At 33.2% G+C, this 12,055-nt stretch overlaps 1 protein-coding gene across 13 annotated transcripts in view; it reads right to left on the bottom strand.

The window, feature by feature from the left end:
- The window catches only part of Nbea (neurobeachin), a 646,499-nt gene that overhangs the window by 69,713 nt on the left and 564,731 nt on the right, over positions 1–12,055 (bottom strand). For all 13 annotated transcript variants that reach the window (XM_048800828.1, XM_048800832.1, XM_048800829.1 and 10 more), the window contains 2 exons: positions 10,033–10,173; positions 782–901 (listed from right to left, as the gene is read on the bottom strand). In XM_048800828.1, the coding sequence (XP_048656785.1) occupies positions 782–901; positions 10,033–10,173 (261 nt within the window). The remainder of the gene's footprint in view (positions 1–781; positions 902–10,032; positions 10,174–12,055) is intronic.

Here is a 12,055-nt window from a genome sequence, read left to right as displayed (position 1 = left end):
AGAAAAAGGGCTTAAAATAAGAAACACATTTACCCAGGCAAGAACTTGATCATGTAATCTTATTATCAGGGGGAAAAAGAAAAAAGAAAAAAAAAAGAGAGAGAGAAAGAGAACAAATGCATTTTATTGTTTTGAATACAATCTTTTTCTTTTCCTTAAAGCAAGAGCCCCCATAAATGAAAAATAAATTTTTGTATTTAACAACAGTTAAACACATAGAGTAACTGTAAAATTGCTCTCTGGCTGTTCCTGGATATTGTCTGTGTGTTGGTTTAATCTAATGTGTATTGTTGCATAGTATCCCTAGGCACAGTCAAGTAAAAGCTAAGGCTGTACAGAAAAGCCTACATTTTAAATGGGGCTTGTCATTAATGCTTTATTAATTGCCCCAGGCTACACCAACCCAAAGCTGGGCAAGCTATACCAATATGACACATTAAGGTCAAATCCAATTCCTGCTGAGTTTTATGGAATGGGCCAAATATTGAGTGAACAGCAGGAAAGGCAATTTATGGGCTTTTCTTTCCATCCCCTGATTATTTCATCTAAATTAGATGGGGATTTTTTGAATAACAAAACACCTTACCTGATTAATATAAAAGAATCCTGAATTATTTTTATGATGCTCAAAATTATTTCTTTTAAGGTTAGATGTAGCTTGTAATTTTAATATGATGGAACAAAGCTGCAATATAAAATGTCTTATACATCATTTAATAAGAAAGTCAAAATTTCAACAAATTTTGAAATTCCACTAATATCAACAAATAAAAGAGCCTACCTTTACATCAGAAGTATCTCTCTGACTAGTTCTCCAAGACCTAGCAATTGATGAGAAGGTTCGATCTGGATGGTCAAATTTCCCGTCATTTGCATTGAGGAAGAAGGTTGTGAAAGGTTCCTAGGCAAAAAACACAATCAGTAAATGAACCATTCGAAACACAGATGTGCTCATGGGTTTATAACATATGAGTATTTCTGAGACCGTCTTGATGCAGAAGCAGTGAAGAGCTTGTATCAAGGCCTACAACAAGGTGGGAGGGGATGTGGGTCTGGGTCTGACTGTGTCACCACCCGTATCTGTTGCTCCGCAACCCTGGCAGGTCTTTGGCTACGTGGGTCTCTATCTTCTTATCTATAAAAGGATGGGAGTCTAGTGCTGTATGATCTTATGGTAAATTATTTTGCATGACATTCATAACTCAGATTTTCTTTCTAATAATTAGGGCCATGCATACTAACATTGCAATAAAAAATGTCACTCGGACATCCTCTGCAATGTGGAATTAGGTAGGGAATTGTCCACCTTAGAATGCCTGGGAAAAGCTACTCAAGCACTAGTTCCATAGTCTGGTGACCTTTTAAAAATGCAAACCCCTGCTTAATATCCTTCCACAGCTCTTAGGAGGTCTGAGAAGAAAGTTTAAACTACTTCATTTGTCTTACAAAAGCCTAAATGATCTACAACCTGTTTAACTCTTTTATCTTACTATTCCCACCTATGTTCAAAGGTTTTGCCACTTTGTCCTTTGAGTGTGACATTCCATCCACCATTTATCCCTTATCCCTTTTCCTCACTATCCTTATCTAAGTTCTTTTATCCTTTAAGTCTCATCCAAGATGCCATGTTCCCCCCAAAAGACTCCTGGATTGACCAAAGCTCTCCTGCATGCTCACAGCAGCCTATAGAAGCTCAAACAATGCCGAGCATTTACCATGCTGCATTATAATTGACTGTTAAGTTGTGTACATTCCCCATTATGGGTAGGTGCCATATCAATCTTATTTGCCATTTTATCTCTAACACTTAGCCCAACTTCTGGTACACTGAAGTTGCTCAATACTTAATCTGTTGAATAAAGCAGTGAAGTAAAGGAAGTACAAATAAGACTGAATGAACTCTAGTCCTTCTTTTATTCTGAGGTGATTACCTTAGGTTAACATAGTATCTGTCATCCAGGACATCTTCCCCTAGCAGGAAATTTAGGAATAACATTATCACAATGTCCTAGCAAATTTAATTTTAAAAGGCTGGTTCTATAGTTTTTATGTTGGGAGAGAGACATTGTTTTTGATGTCATTTGGTTTGCTTCCAAGTTTTAAAGGATTAAATAACATTCATTCTTACTAAGAATTCCTTAGTTACTGATAAGTATAGCAAAGATAAATAGTATTTCCCTTTCCATGCCTTAATTTTTCTCTGAAAGTCAAGGATAAATGATATGTCACTCCAGGTTAAATAATGAATGCTAAGAAATCTATATGACATTTTCCAAAACATTTAAGCCTTTTTTCTTATTATATAATCTGTGCTCATTCTTAAGTATAATAAACATTTTTTTTTTTTTGCCTTTTTAAGCTCCCTTGCTTGTAACTATCCTTAAGACTGGCTCAGGGGCAACGCCTACAAATATTCTTTTCAGTATCCTCCTGAAATTTAATGTGGCTGGACCTCATCAATTTCATGCCTGTTATACACTGCTAATATTTTATGTTCATTGTTGAATGACAAAAAAAGTGTGATGAAAGTGATAAGACCAAGAAGGATATGATGATATACCAGTAAAGAAGGCATTATTAATTCACCTGAAAACCAGATACACAATCAGAAGTTCATATTGTTGTTTATGATCTTAAGTGATATGGTAAACAAATAGCTGTCATCACAATTAGGTTAGGAATATAAATTTTTATGAGATGTCTTTCACTAATAAATTTGCTTTGTAAACTTAATTTACTACTACAAGTCAGGTAGCGAATTTGGTATATAGAATCACTAAATTAAATTAATTAGAATTGAAATATAAAATGTCTAAAAAGAAGCAGTAATAAATTGAATGAAATATAATAGATCTGGAGTTTTGGTTTAACTATCTATCCATCTTAGGAAAGTTACTCTACCTTACATCATTGTATCAAATAACTGTCTCCATTTCTTCATCTATGTAAACTGGGACTGACAATACCTTACCTTGGGGGTGATTATGAGAATTAGATGAGATTAAATAAAATAAATGTATCTTACCTGACAAAGCATTATACAAAGACTACCAGCTTTATGCATCATGCCAAGTATTAATTATTGGACTCCTCACCAGGATGCCAGTTCACTGCTGTCCCTGACTGAACTCCTACTTAATTGCTTAAGTCTTATTCATCTGTATCCCAGCACCAAGCATGGCTCACTGTTAAGTGTTTTAAAAAAATGTTTGTTGAATATACCTAAACATATGAAGTGACTCTTGAGAGACAAGAATATGGGTAAGACATAGTTTTTCTTTTCAGTTCTTCAGCACTAGTAGAAGTTTGACCCAAAGGTCATATCTCAAACTCACATCTTCATTATTCTAGGATGTGAGACATTTACTTTTTTTCTCTGTAGGTAGTAAACACAGATTAATTTAGATGGACTAGACTTGCCTCTCTGCATTTAACCTATTAAACAGATGTGAGTGAAGACTCATTTATACTGCAAAGTCTTACTCTTTATCAGCCACTAAAAACTGATCTCTACCCCAATCAAAATCATAAAAATCCTTTATAATTTTCAACCCTATTTTAAAGGAATGTTAAGAGTAGCACTGAAGGGCACAATGAAAAAAATCTAAAATTGAAGAATTACTTTTTATTTCTGGTAACAAAGCTTATTAATCTGATGGTATACCAAAGCAAAGAATATTGAAGAATTCCAAATTTTACTGACTTAAGCAACTTTTGAAAAGATCTGATTAACAACTGCTTTAGGGCCATTCACTACAATCTGACATATATTCTCATTATTCCTGAAAGCCTCCAGCGGCTACAGTGGTAGAGTACTAATAGAAATTGATAACCTATTTGTTTATAAGTGAGTATTGATCTACCAAGCTCTGATTACTGTGGAGATCGCTTTTTTCTATGCTTTTCTCTATTACCTTCAAGGCACAGTGCAAAGCTTTTCTTTTTCATTTGATTCAGGCCACACCAATGCAGGATCAAGTGCAATAGGAAGCTTAAAGATCTTTTATATTTTTTCACTTATCACATGTTAATCAAACCATTTTATATAGGGACATCATTATGTGAGATATGTGGACTTTCTATTAGAAAAGCTTGGGAGATACGATGTATGAATGAATAAATCTAAACAGCAATTTTGAAAATTAATAAAAATTTGGCACCCACTAGGCTTTAAAAACTCCGGGTCAGGTCCTACAATATAAATGGCAAGTGGCAGATTGTCTTCTCCTGATTACATCCACCCCAAGCTCATGTCACATCTTCTAGTTCTTTTTCAGTGATGGAAAACTAAGCTCAGTTAGCCTGTACTAGGAAACATCTGTCCCACTACATGCCATCACAAGCTTCAGCCCCCTCCAAGTACACTAAGAACCTTATCGTCCTTTTAATGATTACAGACAATTAATTCCATCCTGGATAATCCAACTCCTACCTAACTGCTTTATTCTTCTGTTTTATTTGATTTTTGCTTAATCATCTCAAAAGAATCTTTTAAATGTCCTTTTCTCCTTGTAGTTTTCTTCTTTTCCTTCTCTTCATTTGATTTAAAAAACAAAACTGGGACTGGGGTTGTGGCTCAGCGGTAGAGCGCTCGCCCAGCATGTGTGAGGTGCTAGGTTCGATCCTCAGCACCACATAAAAATAAATTAATAAAATTAAGGTATTTAAAAAACATTTCATTATAAAGAAAACCAAAAAACAAAATAAAACCCCATCCATGAATTAATATGTAGTACTTTCAATGTAACTATAGCAAAGAAAAAATGTATATTCAAAGTGATTTGAAGCATGCTAAAGGCAAAAGGAAAGGGAACTAACAGTTACTGAGCACCTTTCTGTGCTGGGCACTGGGTTATCTCAGTTTAAGGATCCTCTATCATCTTTCAGAATAGGTAGAATCATTCCTTTTACATTTGAGATATGACGTCAAAGTCACATTCTAAGAAATGAAGTAATCATTCTTTCCACTAGCCTTTGTCTAATTCTAGAAATTTATTTTCTTCTATTTCTTTTGAAAGAATCTGGAAGTATTTCTAAGAGGCTTTCAAAAGACTCTATTAATTAATCTATGTGCCTTATATCCACTAGGCTCTTGGTTAAATATTCCTCATCTTCCTCTAAGTAAATAAACATTGTTCTTGAACATCAGTATTCAAAATAAACATAGTGAAAATATTTCATTCAGTAGCTCTATCTTATAAAACTTACCAAAGTGCTTCTATGATTTTATTTATTACAAACATATACTCTCTTAATTGATTTTTTTACAAACATGAGTGACAGCGGAATGCATTACAATTCTTATTACACATATATACCACAATTTTTCATACGTCTATACAAATAAATACTTTTAAAGATACATCATGGTTTAAAGAGACTCTAGGGCAAGCTTTCAAAACAACACATAATGTATAAAAAATTCAAATTCTAAACAACATATTTATAAATTAACTTATTTTAATGTAACCTATTTAACTTCCAAGGAATTATGACTAATGTCTGAGAGATAATTTTGAATAGGAGAGTTGAATATACTGAATTCAGAAGGTGAATGTGTTTCTGAAGGCTGAAATGGTCCCAGTATAAGATTTAATTGCTTCAGGGTAGTGATGTATGTCCAGGGTAAGGATTAAAGCAACATCATTCTGAATAAAACATATCATTTTGTATTAGTTACTATCTGAAAAATTCCAAACTTTTAATATAATTGTTTATTCATCACTTGCCCAATAATAGCTATCAAGGAAACAGTCTTTTTAGAGCCTCATAATTTAGACAAGTGCTTTTACTAGTAGTTTGTCTAAAATAGTATTTTTAACTTAAATCAATGAAGTATTTAGTTAATTAGCATTTTATGCAATTATTATTGTCATATTAAGTCTATTGACTGAAACTAATGATGAGTTTAATGACGTTAGGTTTAGCTGTCTTGAAAGGTAAAGGACAGTTAATTATTTTAATCTGTATCACATTTTTATGAACAAATTCTCAGTGATACAAACTTTAATGCATTTTCTACCTCATAAACTCCTTTGGATGGGAGTGAGGAAATCACAATTCTCTGGGCCATTAGGTTAAACACAAAGTAAGCTATTAGACCACAATACTTCTATTAATAACACCATAGCCTAAGATCTTTGGGCCAAATGAGTTCCCATAAAAGCAACTCTATAGATTTGTTATATTTGATACAGTAGCCAATAGCCACCTGTGAATACTGAGCAATTCAAATGTCATTGGTTCATATTGAGATGTGTGGCAAATATAAATATACTCTGGACTTCAAAGACTTAAGAGTATAAAATGTAAAATATCTTTTATTTTTTATATTGGTTACATGATTAAATGATAACATTTCAGGCATACTGGATTAACAAATAAATTTATTAAAATTAATTCCACCTGTTTCTTTTTTGCTTTTAAATGTGGCTTTTAGAAACTTTAAATTACACAAATGGTTTATGATTGCATATCTGTATGCAACTATTATATATCTATATCCTACTACTATATGTAGGATAAATATGTGTGGAATTTTTTGCCATACAGTTGCATAGATTGATAAATCAACTTAAGAATGAATTATGATTGGAGAAAGTGTGTAGCTTGTTTGTGATAGAAAGGGGTCAACTGAAATTAGGAGGTTGAGAACAGGGTTTTTGTGAACCTTTGGATGTTACTTTATGTATTTCAAAATGCTATCATCACATATTATTCTCATTTAATCTCAAAACAATCCAGTAGATTTTTTTTTTCAACTCCAAAGTACCTGAGAGAGGTGTCTTACTGTTTCTGTGACAGTGACTGTCATTCAGGGCAGGTGGTATGAAAAGTCCTCCCAAGTTCCCATGTTTTCTAAACATCTTTCTCTAAGGATTTTGGAGGTCCCTTTGCAAGTTTCATGTGGACTAACATGGTGAAGCCAAATAGACTGTGAGGCTTGAGAATTATTTCTTGGACTGGGGATATAGCTCAGTGGGTGGAGTGCTTGCCTCACATGCATAAGGCCCTGGGTTCAATCCCCAATAAAACAAAACAAAACAAAAAAATTCTCATGGGCTGCTTAAGCCCAAGTACATCTTTTCTTGGCTTCCAGGGTGTATCCTAATTAGAAAAGAGAACTTGAACTCAACTGACACTCTTTTCTCTAGGTTTTAACATTTTACTTTCTCTATTCAATTTTTTGTTTGTTTCTGGTTCATTTACAGCTAATAAATAATTTCCTACTAATGGTGGTAATGACTGAAAATTTAGCTTTACAGGAACATTTGGTGATCAATCTAATTTATCTTTTTTCTTTTTTGCCTATTTGTGAGGACAAATCAAATAAGTCCATATTTTATATCGAGTATAAAGGAAATCAACTCTTTGAAATACTGACTGGTAAATTTTGGTGTCTCTGTGTTTTGTTTTGACCTGTGGCTGAAACTGCAGGATGGGTACTAACAAACTCTCTTGATGTCCATCTATAATCCAAATAGGCTTTGCCTCTTGCCTGAAAGTGAAGCATTCTCCTATCTCTGGAGGGCACTACTTATTACTATCCATAAACTAAAGATCCTCCATTCTGATTGGTTTATAGTGATAAATGTTTATAAATATAAATCTAATGTTCTCAAAATTATCAGAAAATAAAAAAACAGAACTTCTAATTACGTTAACAGTGTCAGAGTTTAATGATTTTTTTTCCTTAATAAATTTCTAACTCAAATACATTTTTGTAAAAGAATTCAACTTCACATAATTACACTGAATCTTTGGACAAATTAAACTAATTTAATAACTTTGGTCAAAAACAAAATAGTAGTTTTATGTCTTTACCTTTAGTTTATTATTATGGTTTATTTTTAAAAGTAAGATTTGGGTTTGTTTTTTCAACAGACTGGTTAATCTAAACTTCCTCAACTTCTTATAAATAGTATGATTATAAAAGATATAGAATTTGTGTTCAATTAAATTGAATCATAATCCTGACAAACATTTTCAACAATAGTGAGTGTTTGTAGTATGTCATCTGCTAGCGGTTTTCAAGTTAAAGTATACATAGAGTGCATTTTTTGTAAGTTCAGTCTCTATTTAAGATGGAAAAAAATGCCTGAGGAAGACCTCCAAGCTAGTCTGTCCTTTAGGTTTGGGAAAAAAAAAAAACCTTTGGAAATAGAAGATATATTTTCATGTATGTAGCTTTACTAGTGTGGTTCTGAGACAGATGAGACTCACATAGCTTAGTGGTCTGAACCATATCTTGGTAAAAGGAGAAAATATTAGAGATTTAATTTAGTATTTTACAGTACTTTTCAGTCCCTTATAGTAAAAAAAGAAAAAAAAAAAAAAGAAAAGTCAGATCATATGGCTTTAGTAACTGTTTCTAACTAGACTAGACTGGAAAAAGCAGACTTGAAAGCTTTTCTAATATTCTAGATAAGAAATAATGGAAATAATGGAAACCTTAACTAAAGGAAGTGCCACAGTTATAGAGAAAAATAGATAGATTTTAGAGATAATTAGTTAGTAGAACCTACAGATGTCTGTTGGGATATGAGAGGAGGTAAAAATAGGAAAAAATATTTAGGAAAGTCCCCCAATTGCTCTAGATGGGGTAATTGGGTGAATGATCATGCTAGTTATTTAGGAAAAACAGGAGGAATCACAGCAAGTTCATGATGGAGAAAAGTTATCTTTTAAAAATGGTATTTATGGTATTATGTGATATTCAGGAACAAGTACCCTATAGGTAGTTGAAATATGAGCTAGAAACTGATGAGAAATATTTGTGATAAAGTGAGAAGCTGGAAGTCACTATCTTGCAGTGAATGACTTAGCTTTGCTAAAGTATTTAGAAAAATCCTAGGGAATGAGAATATTGAGGAAAAGAAATTTGAGCAAGAGACTGGACAAGAAGTTAGGGTGACAGAGGAAAAAACTAGAAGGGGATGTTGTCAGAGGAGCCAGGAGAATTTCTAGGAGAAGGAAGTGAGCAATGTTAACAGGTGCCTCAGAAACATGATGGTAGGAAATGGGACATTCTGTCCATGTGACCTGTGACCTCCATAAGAACAAGTCAGTAAAGTGAGGGTAGGAACCTGCATCAATCAGGTAAAGACTAAATGTGAGGTGGCCAAGTGGCTGAGCTTTCAGTGGAGGCTGAACTTTCAGTACAGGTGACCACAAGGCCAGGAGTTACAGAATGGGTGGGGGCTGAGAAGAGTTTTTTTTTTTTTTTTCAGTGTGTGTGGGGGTACTGGGGATTGAACTCAGGGGCACTTAACCACTGAGCCACATCCCCAGCCCTATTTTGTATTTTATTTAGAGAAAGGGTCTCACTGAGTTGCTTAGTGACTCACTGTTGCTGAGGCTGACTCTGAACTTGTGATCCTCCTGTCTCAGCATTCTGAGCCACTGGGATTACAGGCATGTGACATCATGTCCAGTTATTTATTTTTTTTCTTTTTAAAGACTGAAAATACTTGAGTATATTTATGTGTTAAAGACAATAAAGAGGTCTTGAAAACACTTGGAACCTGATATTAAAACATGCCACCTAAGAATCAATAATGAGAAGACAGTAGAAGATTAAGGACCAGAGTACATCCTTAGTGAGAAAGGAATAGTGGGTATTAAGGATATACTCCAGAAGGCTGGCTCTTTGTCACTGATTTAGAGGGCTGGAGGTGTATGTACCTCAACCGTAGAGTGTGTGTTTAGCATGTGCCAGGCCCTGAGTTCAATACCTAGCATCAAATAAATAAATAAGTATATAAATAAATAAATTATTTTTTAAAAATTAAATACCGACTTAGGCCCAAGAAGCTCAACAGAATCTATCTTCGTAACTCAATTCCACAAACATGAGAATTCATTAAAAACGAAAGGATTCAGTTTTTGGTAGAGTTTGTGATCTCTAATTCCACTTCACTGCTCTCTAATCTTTAAGATGAATAACAAGTATACCTGATTTTTATTTAATTTACTAATGTTATAAAACTTTAAGGTATTAAAGGTAAACTGTAACTCAAGGAAGATACTCACAATTCGAACAAGCCAGGATAAGGTCGATGTTGCTGTTGAATAATGTGTATTATAATGGTAGGGTGGGCTTTGATCATCTTCCCATGTCTCATAGCGCTCTGCATAAAACACGGCTCTCTTTGGGTTCAAAGCACCGATTGGCTATAAAAAGATAAAAGGAAATATATTGTTTAATACAGTCATTTTAGACAATCTAGATGATAAGCCTTTATCCTGAAAGTATTTCACTACTGATTCATTTCAAGCACAGAGCACAAATTATTTTGTATTATATTTTTATCAAATTGGATTCTGATATTAACTACATATCATTACACTTCCTAAAAATCACCCAAAGGATTATTCCTATGTGCAAAGTTTCTAGACTTTGCTAAAAGTTTTTGTGAACTGTTACCAGAGGTGATTCAGTTTTAACTATCAAGGCCAAATTAATATTTTAATGTTGTTTTCCTGTCCACTTAACACACATAATGAAAATTTAGCTTGGAGTACAGGATCCTGCCAGGAGAAGGATGAAGCAGTTATCACTGTATCAGAGAAAACTTTGTCTTAATAATAGTATCACCCAAAGTGTGAAAGACAACAATCTTCTGCATGGGAACACTGATGGGACACTACTTCCATTTTGAGTTTACACAGATGAAGCATCTATCCTTTTTTATTAATTTAAACTACACACCTTACTAAGGGTGATGAAAATAGTCTAGACAATTCAGATTTCCAGAAAAGCAGTTTACTAAGGCCACTAAGACTCTCCCAATAGTACTACCATGCTACTTACCAATTATGATGCTAATCCCTACAGTGGAATACACAGTAACTGCTCAGGATATGATTTTTTTTTCCTTCAATAAAGCATTTGTTAATTGGATCACTGTCTTGAACTTCTTGGCAAACTGAATCATTAAGAATTTCTGGCACAACATCCTCATCATTACAAATAGCCAACTGCCTTAGCTTAAGTTTTTGTTCAATTTTGGCTTTACAGTATCTACGGAATCTACTCTTATGATATCAAATAGCACAATTATTTTGTTTTAGGATGCATACTATAAAAAAGAATTTTATAGGGAAAACAAAAGATGAGTATTAAGTGTAATATCTTAGTCCTTTATTTCAAAATTTAATATTACTAGTTAACTATGAAGTTCCCCCCAAGGCTTAATTTTAACAAGAGAAGTAGTAGAAAATTAGTGCTTCAATGGGACACATAATGTTACACAAGAGAGAAAGATTCATTTATAAATTGCTGTGAGCCTTTTCTTTTGTTCCCAGGAGACTAATTCAAACAACACAATGATGTCAGCAGTTAAAAGTCTGGTAGAATTTCCATATAAACTCTTATTTGCAAGGGTGCTTATCCTGAATGCTAAAATTATTTGTAAATTATTTTCATTTTTAATAAACTTTAATTAGACCTAACAAAGACTAAGAAATCTGATTACATATTTCTTGTGTATAAGATCATTACTATTTTAAGAGTCTGAAGCTTTTTGTCTTCATTTTTCTAAAACAAAGTATAAAAATAAAAAATTTGGCTTAAATATATTTTAAAAAAATATTTGAAGGCTTAGAATTTATTGTGTTTAATATCATTGGTTATCTGAGATCTTATGACACAGATCTATAAAAGGCACAAAAATTTTGTTAAACATTCCTTAAAATCTCAATATTTAAAATAAGCCTATAATTTTTTGAGAAAAGGATAATTACTAGACAGTGGAATGAATGAAAGCTTTGTTCCAGAAATTAAATAGTAAGTTTTTCACTCAAAATTGTCTAAATATTTTATATGCACAGATATGTTTTTCTAATTCAATATTTTTCAACCATTGAAAACATTTAGTATTTTGTTCTTTCTTGAATATGCTAATAGATCTTCCACATGCATAAAATGCCTGCCCAACCCCTAGGGATCCGCCTTATCTGATACAGTTTGTTCTCTAAGACATCACAAAACATTCTTGAAGAAGGAACATGGCCCTTCCTCTAATCTTTTCCAGCCTTCTCCTCAACTACTGGA

Source organism: Marmota marmota, unplaced genomic scaffold (genome assembly GCF_001458135.2).
Source record: "Marmota marmota marmota unplaced genomic scaffold, marMar, whole genome shotgun sequence".
Lineage (NCBI taxonomy): Eukaryota > Metazoa > Chordata > Mammalia > Rodentia > Sciuridae > Marmota > Marmota marmota.
The sequence above is the reverse complement of the archived record's forward strand: the minus strand, read 5'-3'. Positions and strand labels throughout refer to the sequence as shown.